General features: G+C 32.0%; 1 protein-coding gene across 1 annotated transcript in view; it reads right to left on the bottom strand.

Annotated features, from left to right (window-relative positions):
• Nucleotides 1–26,045, bottom strand: part of LOC131849101 (adenylate cyclase type 6) — a 186,432-nt gene that overhangs the window by 93,529 nt on the left and 66,858 nt on the right. Inside the window, exon 3 of the mRNA XM_059199091.1 lies at nucleotides 16,270–16,366. Coding sequence (XP_059055074.1) covers nucleotides 16,270–16,366 — 97 coding nt within the window. The remainder of the gene's footprint in view (nucleotides 1–16,269; nucleotides 16,367–26,045) is intronic.

Below are 26,045 nucleotides of genomic sequence, written 5' to 3'. Positions count from 1 at the left end.
AAAAGATTAGAGGAGGCCTTTGCTTGGAAGAAAGCAGTCGACCAAGAGTTACTAGAAATAGTGTGAACATCAAAAGAAAGAAAAATTACATCTGAATAAATGGCTTTAATAATCATTATTATCATCATTACATAGTATAAAACAAAGTCGCTGTTCGCTGTTCGCTGTCTGTCCCTATCTATGATTAAATCTTTAAAACTACGCAATGGATTTTGGAGCGGTTTTTTTTAATAGTTAGATATGTTATTTATGATTCAAGAGGAAGGTTTACATATATAATACATGTACGTACACCCGTGCGAAACCGGGGCGTGTAGCCAGTAAATAATAATAACGTATTTATTAAGAGAAATTACGTTTTATACTGTATGATAATCGAACTAGCAATAATATAAACGTGATGCAGTGTGCTAAACCACTACACAACAGAGGTCGTGGATACTTTGTTTGTTTAGTAAACAACGAGTACATTACACTCGCGTGGAACTGTCGCATCATACCAACAAGTGGTTGTTCGCTCCCAATGGACTACACTACATTATGTACATATCCATTTAGGGGTTGTAAAATTGATGTTGAGTATCACTGATAGTAAACCTTTTTAAATAATAATAATATCTCAGCACAATTCATACAGGACCATCTAGTCCCAAGCTAAGCTTGTGTTATAGGTATTATACAACTAATATAAATACAAGAACATATTCTTTTTGGAAATGTAAATAAAATATTCCTAGAAAACAACCAGATAAGTACAAAGAATCATACTCATGAATACAAATAATTGTACCATGCGAAGAATCGATCCCGCGAGCATCGGAAGTAAGGTGGTGTGCAAAACCACTACACCACCAAGGCCGTCAAATATTCGTTGTAACTTTTTGTTGAAACATTCACACAACTACATAAGCATAGATATAGAAATGTGGTCTGTATATTTACACATATATGTACATATAAATGCAAACTCAACAGACTAGACTAACATAGATTTATATTCTGTCAACATGCTACGTTACAATAATTGTTATTTAGCTTACATTTCGGCACTGTCTGCTCTTATCTATTGACAATTGTCACATTTGATTTATATACATGTAGAAATAAAAAGAGTAATATTCTACTATCAGTTTCAGAATTCAGTTCAAATAGGCTAAAACTCAAGGCGTTATGTTCTAAGAAAAGAAAAATTAATACCATTTGGATAAATTTGAAATTGCGATATTAATTTTATTCCTTTTAACTCTGATTCTGTTTCAGATTAAGTGAAATATTCATTTTAGATTGACAGATTACAAAATAAAATGTAAGAAAAAAATTAATTGCTATCATTATGTATTCATATAAAAAGATAAAATGTTAAATAGATAGTAATATTTGTTTAAAGAACAGCAGTCAATTCCTTTGGCAAATCATTATTCAACACAAATGTCAGTTCAAAATTGCTTAAGTTTATTTGAATAAAGATTATTTCTATTTCCTACTATTAAATATACAGGTAGAGACTTAAGATGCTGTGTAACGTTCGCGTGCCTCCGCCATAATGCTTCACAGCGATTGAGTTATTCAGTGAGACGTAAACGTGATATCTTGGAACTGATATGAATTAAACTATGTACAGGTACACTAAGCTTCGTATATTGGTTGCGAATGGTAACAATATATGTAGGGATTTTACGATTTTGAAATCGTAAAATCTTGAAGAGGCAAATCTGTCTAATTCTCTATTTAATTGTTTTATTTTGTGTGCTAATGTTTAATGTTAAATTTATAGATTAAGGAAATCTTATAAAAATACCATCTATTCTAAATGCGAAATTTATCACTATTTTCATTTTAATTTAAAATATGTCATGTATTATTATTTATTATAATTATGTAATTGAAATATACTGTTTCTGAGATCACAAACAAACGCATTTTAAGGTATCATTTGGCGCTCCCGATATCGCATTTCGGAAGACTAATTGTAAGATGTCATATAACTGTTTTATAAATATTATTCTAAATTCTCTAATTTAATTATATGGGTCTGATTGTTTGTATCGGTCTAAGTTTTTTCTATGTATCAATTATTTATTTATCTACAAAATAAACTTTTTTTTATATCAGTTGTCCAGGATCTTTATTATGACTTCAATGCACAAATTCACATGAGTGTACTTAACACCTATTATCTCTTAGTCAATCTCATTTCATACTTAAACAGAAAAAGTCTTACAATGCAAGTAGTTTAGCTGAAATAGGTGAGACAGTAAGAAACTCAGATTAAATTTACATAGTCTACCTCAGTAAATAGATAAACAATAGGCAAATGCGTTTTTAGAAACTCAATCTGTGGCAATTGTCGATAGTAGGTTGCGTGCTATAATTTCACTATGTAGCACCCTTCACTCCGGAACACACAATTTGCAGCTACCAGCGGCGGATGTAGTGCAGACAGTGGCAACAAGCGTTTACCATCCAATATAAACAATCCCTTCTGTTTATAACAATTGAAATATCTATATAATACTACATATCTACAAAAAGAAATAAAATTGACAACCAATAATATGGATATGAATGTATAATGATAATTTGGTGATATAGCGGTTTAACACACCGCTCACATCAATCGAAAACAAGTAACAATATAAACTTTATATTCCTAAACATAACATCAAGTACACAAAGAAAGAAATTTATTGACAACCAATAATATTTGTTTGCTGTACTTAGAATTTGTTTATCAAATCATTGAGTATTTATTTCTATATAATATTTAGCTATATATTTATATATATTTTACCTTATATATACACATAAATTTTTTGTTTTTCAATTCTCATTAATATTAGTGCTCCGCCAACAATCTTTCTCTGCACCACTCATGGTTGACTGGTAGATAACACCGCAAGGTGTTAAGTCCGTCATATGTACCTACACATTGTTTTGGGGCATTGAAGTAAAATAAATAAATAAATATTTATATATATCTATACCACTTTACTTCCAATTATCGCTAGTTCGATTCCTCGCACGATGCAAACATTTGTTTTTATGCGTATAACTGTAGTGTTTTAATGTATGATATATTTACGTGTTTATACAGTACCGTAGTACCCAAAACTTAAAATTTGCTCAGCTTGTGACTTGTGCGATTAGTCCTACATTATTATTATTGTTATAAGTAATTTTATAAATTTAAAACACTACATGATATAATGCTATGCTATTTATATATATGTCTGTTATTAGTTGGCGACCTGTGATAGTTTACTGTCACATATCTGATATTCATCACCACACTGCGAACTAAAATAAATAATAACTCTAAACAATTCACACACAGGCGGTGTGTGAATGGTCTAGACATAAGCCAAGCAGGCCTTTCATTATTATTATTTATAATAAATTGATAAAAAATACTTACAATATATTTTTGGAAACTCAAATGTATGTGTCGTGCGAACAATCGTATCCGCGACCATAAGACGGTATGCAAAACCGTTTTACTACCGAGGCCCTCAAAATTAAATCCTAAGCAATTATTGATCGCTCAATATTGATGTATATATATGTATGTGTAAACTTGTATATGTAAACTTCTTAGTGAATGAAACTGACATTTTATTTATCCAATATTTTATATTAAAAACCTTTAATATAACAAATATTTGCTTAGTATATTCAACCTGTACATAACCGACTTCTAGTCCCGCTGCAAATTAGATCAAGCTCAAGTATCCTGCAAATTGTAAGGTTTGTGGGAGATGCTTAAATGCTCCTATGCGCTCACGTCAACTCAGTGAAACGTGCATTGATACAACTTCCACTATTAGAACTTATGTCGACAGTCAGACAGTTTAGATTAGTCGGACTGTTGAAACTAATTTCGATCTAGTGGGATTTGAATACGTCATGTGCAATAAATCGAATCAACATATCTCTCTATTCATGCGTTTTATTGCAAATATCTCAGTCCCTCAGAATTGCATATTATGCGTATCATAACCGTTATATGATGACATAATTTTCTAGTTATTGTTGAAGTATTTATTTAGGAAATTGTTGTTACTAATAATTAGATGGATCGTCACCAAATTTACTACTAGCATACTAGTTAAGGACAAAATAAGTCTCATCTACATATTAGTTTGGAATGTAGGTTTTTACTAGAAAAAATTCCAATGATTTTGGTTATACTCTTTTATGAGGACGTTCCCAGTGAGATGATGCAGTTGGAGAATACTGATGCAAAAAATAGTTTATATACGCTCTTATGCAATTTGCAACTTTATAACCACCTTGTACCCAGCCGTAATATGAATCTACTGCAAATTGGAACTATGAACCTATATTGTAGATCTTATACGGATGTACGGTCGCCTACATATCGGAAAATGGCAGAATTAAAGTTAGACCATCTATAATCGTCAACTTAATAATGCATAATTAAAACTCGTACATGCTCTACACGCCAATGAGATGTTGAGAATGGAAAAAGTAAGTATATTTTAGATTTTGCTTTTCACTAATTTCATATTGGGTAATAAAAATTCTTTTAACAATAAATGGACTACTCTATTGCTATTTATTTACTCTTCCGCCATATCTTCTCTAAAAAATCGTCAAAGAGAAGGTTGTAAACTTAGCTTATGTTCCTTTTAGACAAGTTTCTAGTTAAACTACTTTTGATTTACTATGATTATGATCTTCGTAATTTAATAAATGCAGAAGTTTGTGAGTTTTTATGGATGGATAGATAAATTGATGTTTATTACTGTTTAACGCAAAAACTATTGAAAGAATTTTAATGAAATTTTGTAATAATATAGCTGTACATCACATTAATAAATAGGTTATAAATTACTCATGGGAGAAATGCGGGCATAGCTATTTTGAATTATTTAGTTTTTTTGTAGGAAATTAGAACTTACAGCGTACGATAGCGATAACAACCTTGTCTTCAGGAATTGCAACGCATGAGTATCACAAGCGTAACAATGATTTGAGTATCAATGTAACATCATCTTGTTGTACACTTCTATATACTTCTTTTGGGCATATAAAATTTTGTGTTACTAAAACTACAAACCCTGTTAGGTACTTAATCATACAAATTAAGAACAGAAAGTACCTACATTACTTAGTACTGGGTTGTTTAGATTCAATTAAATTAGTATGATATGATAGTCGGCTTCATTTACACTGTGCCAACAATTACAACTGTCTAGTGCTATCGTTGTATTTTTCTACCAGTTTCATTAACTACGAAGAAATTTTCATTAAAGTGTTTCTACAAGTTTTATTATTTCCTCTATTTTAGTGGCTACTATTCATGATGACGTCATAGCTTTTCATATAATATTGTCGACATTATTAGCGTGTTCAAATATTTTATATACATTTTAGAGCTTAAAATCTGCAACTTCAAACATGAAACTACATGGATAGGAATATTAAATATATTATGATTCATCAAGATTGTTACAAATCACCTATTAATGTTGCAGCAAACGCAACACTTATTGTTAGTATAACAAAACAATTGCTGTGAAATAAAACTTATTTAAATTAAAATCATATTCTCAGTACACTATATTATATTAATTTAAAAATTTCATTCCTTTCTCTATGTAAAACTGTTTGTATTTTTTTTTTAAAATATACTTAATTATATATTCTATATCTGTTCGTTTTGTGTGCAAGACTGATCTAATTTAGGCAATAATGTTATATATATATATATACTATTTTTATTAATGTTATATACATATATATTTTATTTATTTCCATTAAATATTGAAGATATTTATTTTTGCACTTTTATTTTCTCGATTATTATTATAACAATCCTGATATTTGTTAATATACGAATCTTTCTGAATGTTTGATTATAGAGTTAGCTATAACGCGCATACCAAGTCAAGACCCTGTGAAATCATGTAGCTGAGCAAATTTCCCCAAGGAGAACGCTTAGAGGTAGGAAATATTTTTTTAACCTTTCGTACTAAATCAATCACAGAACTGCACAGTCATATGAACAGTTGAAATGTTATCAGATTTCGACTGTCTCTTTGAAGTGTGTGAGTTTCACTATATGTAGGTATTGTTCAAGTTATATATTAATATGTATACATTATTATAGCAATCATATTTTAATATGTTGAAATAAATGTACACCGCTTTTCTATGGATGGTCGCAGGTTCGATTCCTCGCTCGGTGCAAAGATTTGTATTCATAAGTATGATTGTTTGTATCGGACTGGGTATTTAGTCCTAAAAAGTATTTATATCAGTTATATACTCCTCGGTGTCGGTGAGCTAGAAGTTTAACACACTGCTTTACTTCCGATGGTCGTGAGTTCGATTCCTCGCATGTCACTAACATTTGTATTCATGAGTAGGATTGTGTGTGTCGGTTTAGGTGTTTTTTATGTATAATATGTATGTATTTACGAAAAAAACTCTATGTCAGTTACCCATAACACAAGCTTTAGCTAGCTTAACTTGAGTCTAGATGGCGGTGTGTGAATTGTCCTGAGATTATTATGAGATTATACTACTCATAGTACAATTTCTGTTTAGTATTGGTCCTAGACGGCGCTGTGCAATTTTTTTAGGATTATTATTATAATATACTTATATATTTTTTCTTATTTATCAATATGTCATAAATAAACAAAGACATAATCCAAACAAAATGGGAATCATCACCACTTGTAAAGGAACTCGACACGTATGCGTACAGCAACAAACTTTATTGCAAGTTACCGTCAAAGTTTCTCTCACAAAAAACTTAAAGGACTTGGTGAATTCGGGCCCTTGTGTACACTCAGCTACATATGCATAGTACAGTTGAAAGACTTCGTTATTTTTCTATAATCATCACCACAACTACCCTTTAGTATCGTACTACGGCATATTAGAAAAAATTCTATTTATATGAAAGGTAATAAAATAAAACCCAAGTTTTATGACCAGTCTTATTGACGAAATTTACATTGCGAGACGTGTTTAAAGTAACTTTATTCGATTCGATGTTATTTCTATTCCTATCACAACATTATGGATATAAAGTAGTCAAAATTAAAATTAATCCTTCCGAATATAATGATAAACTGTAATATATTTTTTTTAACAAGAAAGTAATTAGAAAACTATCCTAAAATGTAATATCTTAAAATACGTCACGTAAGTTTGAAATTTAAGCATTATTTAGCAAATATTTATGGAGAGGACTGTACTAAGAATGTTCTTTAACCAACTTTGAAAATGTTGCGATAAGTCCCGTCGTAAATATAGGTGTTTTCATGGTTTTGTACGTGTATATTTATAAGTGTAGGCATCCATATGGGATGATAATGGACAGATTTCAGTATTTACGTGCATTGGGTAAATATTGGAATACTTTGTGCTACAGTCGTTTCGTTAGGTTTTGTATTAAGCACAATAATAAAAATAAAAATATAAATCATACTAACTATTATGACCCAGATGGAGCTGACAGAGGAATTGTCAATCGTCGACGTCAAACTGAAGCCTCTACTTGCCATGTTCAGAGTTTTATCGTTGAGTCCAATATGGGATGTGGTGAGCTTACCACTGTATGTCTGACTAGTTTGGTTAGATTTTCTTTCTTTCACCAGATTTGAAATATATTTCTATAAAATCGCAAAGTTTTTTTAACTTGAATACATTGTCTTTCCGTCTAAGTCAAATTAACTCACTAATGCATTTTTTAATTATAAACCAGCAAATTTTACAACAAGCTATTACCTACCTAATAAACACAAACAGTTAAGTTTCACGGTAAATAATATCATACTCGTAGCATGTCACAAACAAAACCCACAATATTGGTCAATTGTTATATTTTGTTTTCTTCGCCATTGCATATACATTTTTGTATAAACGCAAAAATAATTAAGATGAACCTAAGTCAACTCAGTAGGGCACGGCTTTTTTAATTACAAAGCAATCTCCATCTAATAATCACAAATTATTAAGTTTTACGGTAAATATTATTATAGCATCTCACCAAATATCAAATAAAATCCGCAATGTTGTTGAATTGTGCTACAAATATCTCAAAATTGTCATTCTATTTTCGGAAACATCATCACTTTAGATGCCTTCGGGGCCTACTATCTATTCTGAATAGTGTCGTATAGCAAATTCTGGAACCAATGTATGTGGAAGTGACAGGTGTATTAATAGCTTGTTGTTCCCCCGAGGACTCAATCACAGTCCTATATACAACCCATGCACTGAGTTCGTCATATGCCAGTTGATGGGGTTGCGTTGATGAGTCTTTGTCTTAGGTTTGCAGACAGGAAACTGAATTACGAGATAGAAATGTACTGGAGATCCGATTGTTGTCAAATATCGTACAATAACTGATCATTTGACGGCCTCGGTGGTCTAGCGATTTAGTACACCGCTTTACTTCTGATGGTCGCGGTTTCGATTCCTCGCGCGGAGCAAACATTTCTATTCATGAGTATGATTGTTTGTATCGGTTGTTTTCTATAAAAAATATGTATCTAAGTATTAATATCTGTTGTCTAATACCTATAACACATGCTCTGCTTACCGTGGGATTATATGGTGCTGTGTTAATTGTCCAGGGTTATTTATTTATATATAACAAACTACACCGTTATAAACCTTTCTCTTATTTATTCCAACAAATTTAAGAAAAATACCTCGAGTTTAATATCTATTTTTAGACCAATATTTTAGAATCTTATTGGTCATGATTGCGTAATATAAAATATCTAAGACTATTAAGCGACATTCTGGCCAATTTATATAACAACCAATTTACAGCCGATTATGATAATCTAATTTTCAAATTAAAGAATGTACATTCCGTGTTGAATTTTTGGAACAATATTTGACAATTGAAATACAGTGAAAACAGTCTCTTTCTTCGAAAATACATCTTCAATTATTAACTCGGTTGGGCTAGTTAGAGACATAGACAACTGTTGATGTTCAACGCAACACACTTGTCGAACATAGTTCGTAATCGTATATTAAAATAAATACAACACAACGGGCTAATACTACTACTCTTGAATTAATTTTGATTTTTCCCCAATGTTTTTATCAATGGCAAATTAATCAGAAATATAATGGCGAATCAATAAGAAATTAGAATTGAAACTAAGTATATAGTCAATTTTTAATGAGATTGGAACGTGCAACCCTCGAAGTTTAAGTTGGGGTGGCATTGTCTAGTCCACGAAGCATTATCACTGCTGTTTACATCTTCACATTGTTAACAGACAATAATTAATTAGCGAAACAGAGTCGCGTGTCGTTTGTTCTGTGTTTGAAGGGCGCGCTTAATTTCGGCGCGACAGTTCACTCCACAGAGAACAAAGTAAGAATCGCACGCCTCGAACAAGAAATATATTTCAGGAAAGAATGCTCGGTTAAATTTTTAACGATGTCAGTTAATTGGTAATTCTATAGAGTGCCTCAATGTGTACACTCGTAGAATACTTAGTTCTTTTCTCATTTAATTGGATAAACGAATGTGAATTACTTTCATTAGATTCTCGAGACGTCGACTTTATTCTACAATATAGTGACTTTTAAGAACTCAATCGGACTGATTGAAATGAAATGAAATTTATTGCTTAAGTGTGATTTGGCAGTGATGGTTCAACAAAATAATATTTTGCTGCATATTAGTCATTATACAAAACGTGTTATAATTTAGTAACCCTTTCGTTTATATTATGTAATATAACAATATATTATCTATAAAGTAAATGCACTGATGGCTCTTTTTAAATAAACTATTATATATATTAATAAAAAAAATATTGCAGTATAATTCTAGCTTTTGTTCCGCTTAGATTGCAACTACATAGCGCTTAGAGAGGTAGCCCTGGGCTATTTGTATGACCTAATGGGGAGAAAAAAGGAAATAATTAATATATTAATTTGCTAAAATATCATGAAGTGAATATATTAGAAGTATATGAGGAAATACTTATACAATTTTTTAAAAATCTATAAAATAGCAGCGTGTAACGTAGGCTGCATGTTATAAAAAATAACAAAGATCCCTATTATAAAAGCAGCTGAGCTAAGCGAGACGCTGTTCGCTAGCAAAGTATAAAAGTGTTGTAACTACATTATCATCATGACTGTATATAAAATTGAATTCGTATTCCGTAGGGTAATGCAATTTTGTCGCTATATAGTGGACTGTACGTGTACAGCTTTTGATGGTAACGTTCGCGTTTGGTTATTTCGGTGGCAGTACTGATTGGTGGATGGCACAAATTGCAACTAAGTGACAGTGGACGAGCAACAGCCGAGTCAGCCAACGGACGCAAAGTACATTACTTTGCCGATAGTAATTGTATTATTCCTCTGGCTGTGTAAGCCACCGACGATCATGGTAACACAGTTTATTACCGTTCTAACTTTACTGTTTAGTTCAGGAATGTAACTCGTTTATAACGATAAATTACACGAACTTATAATTAGTTACTAATTGTGATAATCATAATGAAGTAGATTTTTTACCTGCGTACCTGTGTCATTTCTACAATTTAGCAACTTATTGTAAACCGAGTTCGAGTTGTAGATAGGGTAGTGAGGGAAATCAAATGGGCCGGAGGCGTGCGGGTGTACAAAGACGCTTCTACAATTGAATAACGCGAAATGAGTCACCCTAACTACGAAGTGGGGCCTGCCTTAAGCCATCTACAGGATCAGGGCTGCCGGAGTTAAGAGGTTGCGTTAGCATTCCCAATCCCTAGCCCTGGTCCGCCGGTTGGCGGTTCGTAGGTACAGCGTGTGGTTTCTTTAGTAGGTGAGCGTACGATAGTACGCTATATAAAAGCAGTAACATTAAAAGGTATGGAAGGATAGTCTCAGGTGTAACGCATGAAGGGCAAGACAAACGTCACATCATGACGTTGTTTGTCAATAGAATTCCAAAAAGACAAAAAAAAAGAAAGTCAGCTAGGAAAGCAGCCAATAAATGACGCAACATTCCCGGGTATAATCGCCCCTATTTATTATTAGTTATATACATTTATATACTATGTAACAAATTAGTTTACACGCATAGAATCACTGCAAAAATATAGTATGTGTAGGTTACCAAATCTATTTCATGATAAATGTAGTTTAGATATTTTAGATTTAAATTCAAAATTATTTATTAGAGTACCACAATTTTAGATATGTAGATTACATATTTAGAAAGTGCCGATGGCATCAAATGATGGAGTAATTCGGATGAAGCTATCGAGATCGGCTTTTCTGTTCACCAGGACGAGTAGGGAGGCAGGGGAGGTCACCTCGGTGCGCAACCTTTTTTCCATTTGCGCGACCGTCACCGCGGCTCTTCAATTAGCAATTCAAATATTTCCCCTTCATTTCTTTTAGAATCGACTTCGAGACTAGAAAGCTCTCAAAGCCTCATAAGAAATTCTCTTCCTTATGTTTTTCCGCGATTAAACGATTTGTTCATTATAAAATGATATTTTTCTTTGTTAAGCAGAATCATTGAGTTACTTTTGTAAATTTATCATAATTAAATTATTACTTTCATTTCATTTGCCTTTCTGTCTCATCTTTTATTCGACTATTCATAACTGTGAATGAACCTTCAAAATTTGACGAGTATCCTGTAAAATATATGTTCCTTTAAGTTCTATTAAGGAAGACTAATTCCTATCTTAGAATTGTTTAAAACATTTAAATAGAGGTTTATGTAAAATTAAAATTCATTAAATAAACACTAAAACTGTATTTAAGGCATCGATGTTGAACTAAGAGGCTTTTAATTAAAGTTGCTCGAGCTATCTATAAAACCATTAAACACTTCTATTCAAACAAGTAAGAAACTTGTTTCGGTATATTTAATGATAGGAACTTTTTATATGTACCGCATTATATGATATAGAAAAAAATCTTAATACAAATTAACTTAATTTAATAATAATATTTGAATTCGCAAATGACTGCCACTAAAGTAAGTACAAACAGAACACTTTGTATTTAACAAAAGTTGTGTTAAACAAAAGAGCTATGAAAACAAATCCTTATAGAGAATATGGTTTGTTTACACTTTAAAAAGTATTTTTTGTTGTTCTACCATAACATTCAAGATATAGTGAAAGCAAAGAATAGATATGAAGCGGTGACCGGAGAAAAGACTACCTATTTCAAATAAAAGTTATACACATATTTGTATAATATCCATGAGTTTGTGAATAATAAAAATTACGGAATCAGACTTTCTAGAATATTTAATTAAAGTATGGCAGTGCATAATATAAATTTACTTCATTGTTATAATAATATGTTACGATCTTCTGAGTGGTACATACGAGTATTATGTATTATATCGACTTACCTTTGTATAGTATAACGGGACATAAAATATAGATCCATAAAGAAACATACAACACTAATAGATGGAAGAATATATATATAGATAAACGTAGAAACGTCATTTAGTGTTAAAGCAAAAGAAGTTCTTCTAACATCGGATAATGCTTGAAAAGAGTGTTTAAATAATGTAATTGAGTTTGCATTTCTTCTAATTCATGAAGTAGTGCCTTAGCACATCGTTCGAAGCAGTCATATTCTTTATGTCGACCAGCGCGATAGCGCCTCGTTATTTGCTCTACTCTCAGTCTGGATGGGCCCTAAGCACTTAAATTTATCTGGGCGTAAAGAGCTCGCATAATCCGGCCTTCGCTGGACCTTAAAAGATAATACCATTCGGACTCTGTTCATGGAATGGAAACATGAATAATTATACCGTGAATTAATTATTTCCAAAGAGCATAAGGACATGCGTCCAACTTGACGAGAACGTGGGCACACGAGTCCAAAGCGAAATTGTGAATAATTAATTGTCAACTGATTAGCTAATGTGGACCGTAACACATTACGATTATTATTATTACAAACTATGTCCCATACTGTTTAGTTTTAATTGTCATACTATAAACCGAACTCAGGTCAACTAATCCGAGAGGTAGCGGTAGGTTCGCTCCATGTAGGAGTCGAATGTAACCCAGCGAAATGTTCACACGGTCAGTATTGTCTCAATCCCTCTGACTTCTCCATTGACTGATAAAGTCGCATATATATATATTATGTTCTAAACAAATTTCTTAGTATAGTGTATATCTTTATGGTGGCTTTATATTGGACGCCAGTTTTACTTAGCTACATGTAGGGTACGCGTGCCCCAGGGGTGTGACGCTGTGCAAACTATAATTGTTAATTTCGCACAAGTTACAGAGAAACACATGTTCAGTTCACTTGTTATGAGAGTGTGCTGCCATTGAATGTAATGTTTGGCCAACTCTGGCCCCAGCTAATTACAAGCTTTTATTTAACTTCTCTTGTTAGTATAACCGTGTAACTTTTGAACGAGTACTCACTGCCGGGCTCGTTTCAGTTTAATGAAATGTCGTATATGTCGCTGCAAAATGTAGAATTGATCATTATACGTACGTAGCCGACCGTTTCGTAAAATGATTGCATTTCAGTATAAAGTTTTATGTTTATTGAAATGGTATGGTAAGTAGCAGTAATAATATCATGGAAAGTACCGTGTTGCTATTACTAAGAATTAAGTTCAATTTTGAAAGTAAGATTTACAGCAGCGTATATAAAGAAAAACATCTTTGTGCACTCAGTCAACTCTAATATTCGATAAATAAATATATATATCGAATAGTAGATGGAAGGGATCTATAAAGATCATTAGTTATAGATCGGCACGGAGCGATAAGATTACTTTTTTATTTCCTAATTCCATTACAAAATTTTATCGCGTTTCACGTTACACCACCTGGTACCTAAATTACAAGCTCAATAAATAAATGAGTAAATAAAGCTACATTGAACACTTTGACACATTTGGGCCCGCTTAAGTAAACGGAAATGTCTTATATTAATATTCTTAAATAAGGAATAGATGAATGACTTTTTCAAAAAGAAGGTACACAAAATCTATATCATAAATAAGTACAGATAATAATGTATACCCAATTATGTAGTCCTAAACTAAGCAGCTACTTATAATACAAGCTGTATTATGAATACGACTCAACTAATAATCATACTTTGTAATAAATATTAAAACATAGCGATGTCCGAGAATGAAACCCACGATCATTGAAAAATAAGCAGTATGCTAATTCACCAGCCCATTGAATCAGAGGTAAGTAGCTAAAATACCCTAAACATGAATAAATGCTTTTGAGTTTGAATTTTATTTGAAGTGAGTTAAAAGTGACAGCCACTTGAACCTCACACGAAGGACAATTTAATAATTTCAAAGAAATTCAACATGCCCCTGTCAGCATCAGTGCGAACGCCCGATAAAAGAATTTAGCTTACATTACGCTTCTGTAGTACACGTATATGGCCCGGGGCTATTATATTTTATTAATGGACTCGTTAATAAAACCTTTTTACAACTCCAGCTACCTTTTGTGGCTTGTATTGAATAATAGTTGAATTTCATTTTACACGAACGGCAGCGATATTGCGAGTGTATAATGGAAAGCTTACTCTTTAATTTTTTTTTATTTTTAAACGCCACAGACAAATTCATTTTCTCTATTATATAACTACTATCAATACAAAAATGTAGTGTGTAGTGTTTATTCGCGTGTAGTTTTTTTCCCTGCATACTGAAGGTAGAGTATTTTTTTCCGTAGACAATAATGTGCTCGAGATGAAAAATACGCGAGGAAATTACTTTTGTTCAGATTCCAGGAATTATATAATTTCTTTTCTTAACATTTCCAGCTTTGTTTTTTAAGTAAATTATATCTTTCACATACACTCTCATGCACTGATGTTTAGTTTTTTTGTGAACCGATGCGTCACCTGGTGTCATTGCTGTATAAACATAGGTAGTTCGAAGAGTACTTTTCTATTACATATATATTGCCTGATAGCATTTACAGATAATTCCTAATACTCAAAGGTCAACAAAGAAGCATAAAAACGGTTAAGCCAGCGGGTAAAAGCCTTATCTAGTTTCAGTACAAAATACTTCAAACTTTTCCGCAGCCGACGAATGGCTACAGAAATGTTGCTGATGGTTCCCTGAAGCTGATGTTTGGACAGGTCATTTGTCATTATCTCGGGGGAGCAGATGATTAGTGTAAGAAAAAAAAGAAAGAAAATATATTTTATTTTATGACGAAATATAGGGTTTGCGTAGTACTTGCATCCATTAGTGTAATTTTAAACCAATATTAAAGAGTATTTTATTTTATTTTAATTTACTGTTTCATATTATTGTTCTTATGTCTTCATTTGAGACGGAAAATGATACTAACAGAACGTAGTCTTGTATAAGGTGTTAGTATTGTTAGTAATTTTGTTTGTCTATTGTAAACAAAATCATAAATTTAAATATACAATACAATTGAGATATTCAGATCAAGTAAAAATGAGCCAAATTGACATGACGAAATAGATGCTCATTATTGCCATTCATGAAACTTTTCTGAAGTTGTATTAATGATAGTTCGCAATTAGTCCGGGACTTTAGTCTTTAGGAATGACAACGCGTTAGGTCCATGTATAGGATTTGTAGAAACTAAGTTCCTTTGCTTCAGCACCTTATTATTTATTACATATACTTCATAGTATGTAAACCATAGAGAGGACTAATGAAAGCAACTTTGTAAAATCTAAAGGGTACATTTTTAACTGGCCCGCTTATTTAAAGTACCGATGCCTATGTCCAACATAGGATATACTTAGAATCAAAAGCACATACTTCACGTCATGATGTGACTGTCGTAGTATCCCTCAGGTGTTGCTCGACCACTATTCCCCATTATATGTATACAATCCGTAATACGTAAACCTGTTTTTACAATAAACATTTTTTCACGAGCGATCTAACGCACGCTGGAAAGGCCATACGCGCATTCCTGAGCATTAGTTCCTATATGTTTTTTGTACTAACTCTTTCATGTGTAATAGCGCATTGTTTCGTGTCGTTACTTTTTAATATTTATTTTATTTCCCAAAGACAAGTTTAATATTCATAATTCATCGATGACTACAATTACATCTTTGCTCTATAGACAGATATGCGCCATTTTACAATAATTAATTATTAAAAAAAATCATTAAAGCACGCACGATTGATGAACGCGGGAATGCATGATCAGGCGGCGTGCGCGACGTTGTTACATACACACTCTTTCTAGCGTGAAAAAGAGTACTAGGAAAGGTAGCTATTGTTTAATTACTTACCATCACCAAGCAGCGGTTGAACGTCTGCGTCTGGTCTACCAGACGGGCACAAGGGTAGAGCAGGCGGAGATGATGGGCCGCCACCTTCGGATTCCACCTTAAACAATACAAAATAATTTAACATACTTTCATGATAGCCTAGATGGGGTAATCAGAAGCATTGACAAGGAAGTGAATACAGTACTTTATATGTTCATATTTCGTTGATGTATTTCATTAATATAGCCTAATAGGGACCCTCCCTATTAGGCTATTGTTTCCTAACATTTTTAATTAATTTTTATCAAAAGAAAATGTTTGCTTGCTTCTCTTTATAAACACAGTATATCTTACTTTCATATACATAGTCAATGTATATGAAAGTAAGATATACTGTGTTTATTTGCTTATAGTATTATTCAATTGTAATTTCGGTTATTAAAACTCAAATTCGTTTGCTTTTTATAGATATTTCTACAATCTTTCTGAAAAACATGTGTTTCAGCATTCTATTTATAAATATTTCTATTAATTGTATACCCTTTTTTTTGGAATGTGGATTAATAACCCCATTGCTAGGAATATATCATATCTGGTTGTCCTCCACACTGTTCCCCTTGGAAATCCTCATGTTAAATTCCTGGCATTTTGAGTTAAAAATAAAATATTACTTTTCCATTGCTTGCATGAAATATAAAACTAGATTTTAAACCCTACGCCCAATCGTTCGAAGCGTCACAGTACTACAATATCTTCATTCTCAGATAGCTCAAAAACTCTAGTATATATAATAATGATACATTTAAGTGAGTTAAGGAATACTACTGTGCCATCAGCCGCAAGTAAACACTTAGGCGAGATGTCAGAAATACTTTACATGTACGTCCCAAGAATTTACATCCATTAATAAAATGTGTTACTGCGTGAGATGCCACACTATATCCACACATAAAACAACGAGAGAAAATTCATAGCCACGAGTATCTTGTACTGAGAGTCTGCTACATATTTATTATGTATATATATTGTAAATACGAACGGTTTTTTTCTGACAGCCTACCTAATGATAACCGAATACTGTCGACTATGTACATGTATAGCACTACGGAAGTCATGTTATCATTTGACAATATGACTTCAGTGATATCACGTAGTACCATTCTAGAGGATTGAAACACCCTGTGCTTGTCTTGGAATTTCACTGGCTTTTCTCATACTACAACCAAAACATAGCTTACAAAGTCAGCGCCTATGCGGCTATTATAGATGAGAGAGAGTTTGTAGGCCTCTGTGGTCCAGCGGTTTAGTACACCGCTTCACTTCCGATGGTTGCGGGTGAGGTGAGGTGATGAGGATATTTATTTGATTGTCTGGATGTTTAATATGTATACTATGTATGTATTAAAAAAAATATAAGTGTTTATATAAGTTGTCTTGTACCTGTAACACAAGCTCTGCTTACCGTGGGTCTAGATGGCAATGTTATATTTGTCCAGGTTATTTATTTATTTATTATTTACATGTAGGATTAAGGTATCCACGCAGACATATTTTTACAGTGGAATACTTCGGAACGTACGTTCTTAGTTAATTAATTAACATTCGATGTTATATTACTACTGGACTCTACTACAAACTATAAAATGTTTCAACAGAATTTGGATATTTTGTATTCTATTACATTAGTAACATAATTTAATTCTGTTTGCACGAACTTCGTATTCGGTCCCTTCGAATTACGAACCGGGTGGCATAATTAAAATGTCAACGCGGTTTTCAGAACAATAAATTTATAGATCAGATGTGTCTGAGGTAACTAATTTGTTTAGTTGCGTTCATGTGGATTTTCATTAGGTTTAAACCGCATTACTGTATTCCAAATCTTTTCGGTTATTTGAAAAAATCGTTTCTAGCAACTATAGTTCGTTTTATATTATAACTAAGTACTCGCTCCGGCTTCGCAGTGGTGTGCATGTATTATTATATATATAAAACTTCCTCTTAAATCACTCTATCTATTATATTAAAAAAAACCGCTTCAAAATCCGTTGCGTAGTATTAAAGATTAAAGCATACATAGGGACAGACAGCGACAGCAACTTTGTTTTATACTATATAATAATTATGATGATCATGAAAAATATATAATCAAGTAATTATATTTTTCACTCAGATAATAAATCTATACTACTAATAGATATTCTTATTATTTATAATATAGTAATTTACATCTGTTTGCATAAATTTGTGTATATATTTCATTGTGACTCGTATTATTGTACCTATTTCCACTTCTCCACAGTACATCTCAGTCACTGTAAGGTTGATTGGAAGAAATCCCTCTTTATTTTTCAAGTCTTTGTCTTTGTATCCCCTTATCTTTCCTTTTATTGTACAACAAATTATTACAAAAAAACAAACAAACACAATAATAATTTTCTACTAATATAAATTCACATCACTCTCGATTAACCTACGTATACACGTATATTTCTCACAGCTTTTCAAATGTTGACTGAAAGAGATTCCTCTGTGAGATAAATCTGCCTTTGTATATTGAAATGTTATCAGGTATTTCTTATGTAAACTATGTTGAATAGTACTTGAGATGACAAAAGAAATCAAGTAAGCAAATATATATTAATATGGTAAGAAATACTAAGGGTACCAAAAAAATATTACTTTCACTATGTATGTAGGTGATCATATGATATTGCTGAGATTATATGATACCATATATAGATTCCTTATCATTTCACCTCAAATTACTGTAATAACTTGAGCATTGTTGAGTTGTCGGCATCGTTGTAGCGGTTTAGCACACCGCTTTACTTCCAATGGTCGCAGGTTCGATTCCTCGCACGGTGAACATTTGTATTCATGATATGATTATTGTATCGGTTTTGGTATTTCCTATATATATTATGTATGTACCATATCACAAGCTCTGCTTACCGCGGGACTAGATGCTGTTCATTGTCCAGGGTTATTTATATATTTTATTTTATTTTTATAAGATTATGTACCGGAATAAAAGTAGTTCATTATTTTTTGCTACAAGCAATCTTTTGAAATTCACAAAATAATAAGAAAAAATTTACTATTATAGGCAGATTTTATCAACGCACAGACAGATACAGGTAAATTCTAACAAACATAGTCTTCTATGTATATATATCTATCACTTACATTATCATTATATAAAGATTTTCCAATACAATACAATCGCGATATCTTTTACAGATTAGTAATACCACATCTAACTTATTAATATAGCAAAGAGAGGTTTCACACGATTCGTTTTATAGTATATAAAGATTTACATCTTGTTTCGTCTGCATTGCACTAGCCATGGTCCTATCTATTAATAATAGCACCTATTGTCGGTCGTTCCTTCGTGTTGACTCAGCACGTTTTCTTGCCTTATTTTCTGTACATGCCATTCATACTGTCGATTTGTCATCGGGAGGCGAATTTCGCGTCTGAATAGATTATGTGAATACAACGGGGGATGGAAATTGAACTGCGAATCGCAAGTACAGAAAGGGTAAAGTTTTCACTTGGATATTTCTAAAGTTATTTTCTATAACAGAATGAGAAAGGTACCTACCCTTCTATACCCTACTATTTATATGTTAGCTAGGTATGTATAGCATTTTATTTCGAGTACCTATTCTTTATTTCAAGTTTTTCTTGTCGTTTATCACGCTGCCTTAATTGGATGTCGCGAGTCTCTACCAAAATAATACGTATAATTGTATTAATTACCATATTCTTTTGTATTATTCTAGGCGATTTTTATATGTATCATCATATATACGTTTATGATCATACATAAGTTTAGTTGTCCAGTATTTATACTGCAAAATGTGCATAGTTTAGTGTTGAATATAGTTTATATTGAAGTAATGTACTTTGTTCTAATCGTTGGCTTAATATTCTAGACTCGTAGAGTAAAGAGCTTATGTAAATATATATACAAAGTAAAGCCGAGGGCTAGTGTTAGTAGTCATTATTGCCATAAAAAAATCCCGATTGAAAAAAACGTACCATATATAATATAAATGTGTATTAGAATATTAGTGGGTACTTACTATAATACGTTGCTTTAATATCAAATAAGCTTTATTTCATTTTAAGAGTAGGGAGGAAGTCTCTTTCCCCTTTCCTTGCTTTACCCCTTTATTTTACGCTAAAACAATTCACCACCAAGTCCTACCTGGGTATTCAGTGTGTGGCATTGACAGCCATTGCGGTCAGCGTTTGTCGACGAAGTTCTACCGATAAAATGCTGTGCACTAACTTTAGTACTACTACATTCCACCATAAAAGAATACAATGGAAAACAACACTCACAAACGTATGGAACATCACGGAAAAAAGCACTAATTAATATATTTTTTTATTTCTAAATTCCCTTCTAACATTTACGACCGATGTCAATAAATTTTTTTTTTCCATATTCGTCCATCTCCTTTTCAGTGATGAAACAGGCAAAGATCCTTAGACCATACAGCCTAGTCTACGTTTATACTTCTTCCTATTTGAACAAGTGATGAGGCCAAAGGCCAATTCTTATGTATGTTTATTCATTATGTTTTCATTCGTGTTCAAAATAATTAAACGATTTTTTTTCTATTAATGTGTTTTACGGCTCTGGATAGAAGTCCTTTTTAGCTTAATTTAAAGTTTTTATTTCAGTATAGTGATTACATAGATAATTAGTGTCTTATTTCCGTGAAAGAAGGTATGTTTTACGAATAGAAGATTAATTTGGCTTTTGGCTTTCAAAATGTGTACAGAGGTTCCATTACGTTATTACGAACTGTTTATATTTCATTTTCTTTGTCTTGGCCTAAGTAGTTTGTTATTGGAGGTAATTTCTACTTTGAGGGAATGTATTACTGAGCGTTGTCATTTATTTTTTTCCGTCTCTTCACTATATACTGAATAGAAATATTTTTATTACTTAAATACATTCTATTTTAAGCAATTTTGAATAGTCATTGTTTTGTTAAAGTGCATTGTAAACTGGTTTATTGTATAACACGGGAACGCGCAGGATACCATGGGGATGATGTAACAAAATACGGTAAAAGCCCTTAAAATATGGAAAGAATACATCATTGTTTGATTTATCTCCATATTGCTATGCAGATTCAAGTAACAAGAATAGGCAAGGAACTTGGTTGTACTCTTTTCATGTGTTTTTATAAATATTAATTATATAGTCTACAGTAAGCAGAAACGTTAATTTTATTTCGTTTATTTGTTTTGAAGTCTATACATGGCCGACGTCTGTATCTGTATAGAGTACACACTCAAATATAGACACGATTAAGCCAAATTTTTTGTGAAACAAAATGAAATGATTATTAAGGCTCTTGTTCTAAATAGGCACTTGTATACGAGTGGCAAATAAGGATGAAAAACAAAATTACAATATAATTTGCTATAAAGAGAATTTCGTAATAGGCACTTGACTGGAGAAAACACAGCTAATGTGAATGAAGAACGTAATATTAATAATTAATATTTATTTGCTACACATTTCCACAGATGACGGATTTTTTCAAAGAGAAAAGTCCGTGTAATCCGTACGCGTGGTTTGTGTGGCGTACATTCCTTGCACGCCAAGAATTTGCACAAAAAGCGAGTGGAATTCTGAAGGAAACGATGAAAAAGAATAAAAATTCTTTGATGGTAAGAACAACAATTTTGTAGATAGAAAGTGAAGCTTTGGTACGAGTATCTCATTGTAAGAGTCCGGATAATTGCGTTATCTAACCTTTTATAAAACGTACCTGACTTAGCTACAAGCATTTATATTTATATTAATCTTTTCAATACGAGAGACCAGTGCGCGTTCGTTATTGAGCTCATTTTCGTATTATGTCTCCTGGTTATTATATCAAATACGAAATCTGTACAACTGATGTAGGTATTGGGTTTCTTTTATGTTATCGACAACGGAATAACAATGACCAAGTAATTATTTCGTATATTCCGGTGTATTAAGTGTACATTAATATTATGTTGGACGACTAAACTAAAGACTATATAATAGCAACTAATTGAACAAATTCTACTTTGTTCTGCGAAGTCCTTTCATCGAATTGTACAGAACTGTTATTAGAGTACGAAATATTAATGATATCTTAGTGATGTATAGCCTGTAATTTGCAAGGGTTCGTATCAAGTGCATTGCACCTTAGTATTAAATTATTACGATGTGTATCGATACCACTATAATATGCGATTGCAGATGGGGAATAGTAGATAAATCAAATAATTAACACGGGACATGCATGGTTCCCCGTCAATTAGAACTTGGGCTATAATTACACATTTGATAGAAATGTTTAGCTATATTATTGTTGCAATAACAAAATATACATACAACACGTTGAATATTTTCGATTGAAAAATAACAAATTGCCACTAGTAATTATGAAGCATGTTTATCATACAACATGCAATGTTCGCATGTTAACAATATGTAAATATTTTGTTTACCTCATCAAATTAAACACTTTCAACTCTTCGTAAATGAATCTTATTTTTTTTATGAGTTTATGAATTAGACTATTAATTTTTTAATTTAATAAAGTTAGAATAAAGTTAATTAATTTAATTTAATAATTCATAAATTTATCTGCTACTTCAGATATTTAATATACATATGATGCGCCGCGTCCTCGCACCGAGAGGTTATTTTTTTAATATTACATAACCCTAGTTACACAGCCTCGTCTAATCCCACGGTAAGTAGAGCTTATATTTAGAAAACACCCAGAACGATACAAACAATCATACTCACTTATACAAATTTTAGACCGTACGAGGAATCGAATCCGGGATCATCAGAAATAAAGCGGTATCAATTATTATAATAAATTCTAATAGCATCTTAGTCCTGCAGAATGCCAATGAATGGTATCATTGGTGTCACTTCATGGTATGATGAAACTCGTAGTACTACCATGTATTAACGTTAATTACAATTTACCATCAGGCGGGCCATCAGCTTGATTGCAAGTAGTCAAAAAATGCAAATGAAACACAGAATTACATTGAAGTTAGAAAGTGTTAGGTGCTGCAAGAGTTTCATGTCCATACCAGGGTGCAGTGAGACAATACAATTATAGGACGAATGAAAGCCAAGAGAAGAGTGCAATTGAAAAAGTTAATAATTATTCCAATTGTACCCTTTCACAATACAATTTAAAATTGAAAGGTAAAAGTGATCAGAGTGCCTAACCCAGAGTGTTTTTAACTTTTAACTACACGAGAAAGTGCTGTGTTGTTCGCGCTTCAATGATGTAATAATTGCATAGCTATGCAATTATTACTTTATATGTATTGTATATGTACTTTATATATATGTGATTTTTTTATATATTTTATAATTATACTAGCTGTCACCGCTGTTTTGCCATATAAATAAAAATCGCTATTAAAAAATAGGGGTTGGTGATAGAAGGGTGAAAATTTAGGATGTATGTATGTATTTTTAATGCTACATAATAAAAAAATAGGGGTGAGCCATCCTTAACACTTAGGGGTATAAAAATTAGCTGTAAGTCTATTCTTAGACCTACTGAATATAGGTATAAAATTTCATCAAAATCGGTCAAACCGTTTCGGAGGAGTATAAACATTAAACCTGTGACAAGAGAATTTTATATATTAGATTCATATATGTCTATAAATATTATAATTATTATTAAAAGTTTTTAAAACCTATGAGGATATTAGAATATATATATAGATTACGTATTCAGATTTTTTAATTTAGTTTCAATATTGTGTAAAATTTCCTCCATAAAAAGCTTATTTTTCCATTACATAACTATGAGACCGTCCACTATACGCTGGACAAGACATCGACAAAGGCTTGGTGCCTCATAAAATGCAAAGTAAAAGCCTCTACTTAATATACCTAGAAAATTGTTGGCCGACATTTTCCTTTGAGCATCAATAAACGTTACTGCATTGTCATTTCTGTACTCTCTTTAGTTTTAATATTTTAAAAATGTCTCGCAACTTGGTCAGCGTGGTATTTCAATATCTAGTATAAGATTCTAGCTGAACTTTAAAATTAGTTATTTTCACAGACATACTGATAAGTACTGGTAAGTGCATATTTAGAAAGAATTTGTCTATTGCAATCAGTAAGTTACAGTCAATATTAGATAATTACAGGCAACTTATATTTAGCAGATTAAATAAACAATGAAATAACATAGTATGTATTTTAATGTATACACCATTGGCCTTGTATCTTCTAGTACTGAAAGTTGGCGATTATAATTTAGTTCTATGTTGTATGAAAATTTAATCTGGTGGAGTCATTACGAGCAGAGCGCCTGCCTGGAATTTATCTCAGTTTTTTCTATTCTACATTAGGATAGCGTAGGGACTATATTTTTTAAAGTTTTTTGTACGTCTTATTTGGATTATTGTTATGCTTTAGCTTCTTAATATCCATATTATTAATATTATAAATACGAAGATGTGTTGGCCTTTCGGTCTGTCTGTCTGTATACTCTTTTTCCCGACTAAAGAACTGAATGGATCATAATCCAAGAGTTAAAAGATACAGTATATATTTTAATACAGTTATCACAACCAGGGACATAAGCTGTTATTTATCTAAAAAAATACCAGTCGAAGTTGCAACTAGTTAGTAATAAATGAAAAAGGATTTGATATTTTAAAATGTTGCTAGTAGCATTTGTACAGGGGCTTGAATAGATAATGCAGTCCTATACATTTCTCCTTCCAAGCATTGATGTAGGAATTTTATAGGATTATGTATAAACCATTAGTTAAGACCAGTTTGGCAACAAATAACTGTGTTTGCATCTGCAAATGTCCTATTCACTCAGAGTCACAAATTTCAATATCAATTCAGTTTCAATATCTTTCAAATAGGAGACGATTGCAACTGCTTTACATAATCTAGCCCCGGCTCTTTGGCAATATTAAATCTTGTGTGTATATGGATACTGTATTTATAGCTAGCATATTGGTATTTTACGTGTTAGTAAAGTCCATTGCTACTTTTTCCACACATGTGTCGGGCACAGAAATTGTTACAACGGCTTGGCTGTAGTCGCTGCGACTTTTTTATTTTGTAACTAAACTTTAAATTACTTTGCTATTTTAATTTGTAACAGTTTGTTGTGTTCACACCATTAATGAAACTTGTATAAATGCATATTTCGTTAACAAATAACCTATAATAGGTAATAACCTATAATCAGTTGTATAATACCCATAATACAAATTGTGCTTACTTTAGGACTAGATGGCGGTATATGAATTGTCTTGGTAAATTATTATTATTATAATCTAGACTGTTTATTATCAACGTGATCCTAATGACAATGATTGTCTCACTGCATGCATGGTGTCTCCTTATAAGAATTTACGTGATACTAAAATCTTAAGCCCGCGACTTTATACTGTAGTAAATTTTTAGTTTTCTTTCTCTACCTGTTCGAGCGCTATCGAAGATGAGCTATTGACAGCCGCTAGGCCGGGACATCTTTCACTTTGCCTTGCGCCTACGACGTCACCGCACGCGTACCTTATTAATTAGCTAATGTTCCTTGTAATATTATAACTCCTCGTATTAAATATAATAACCTACAGTCCACTTCTTATTTTATTTACGAGTTATCAACACTACCTTTGAAATATATGTCCTTTGTTACACAGTCAGTATTTACGACATATTGTAATATATGTATAAGAAGCAGTGGAATTATTGTAATGATTATGACTATGTA

Source organism: Achroia grisella, unplaced genomic scaffold (genome assembly GCF_030625045.1).
Source record: "Achroia grisella isolate CSIRO2021 unplaced genomic scaffold, CSIRO_AGI_Agris_v1 utg640, whole genome shotgun sequence".
NCBI classification, from domain to species: domain Eukaryota; kingdom Metazoa; phylum Arthropoda; class Insecta; order Lepidoptera; family Pyralidae; genus Achroia; species Achroia grisella.
The sequence above is the reverse complement of the archived record's forward strand: the minus strand, read 5'-3'. Positions and strand labels throughout refer to the sequence as shown.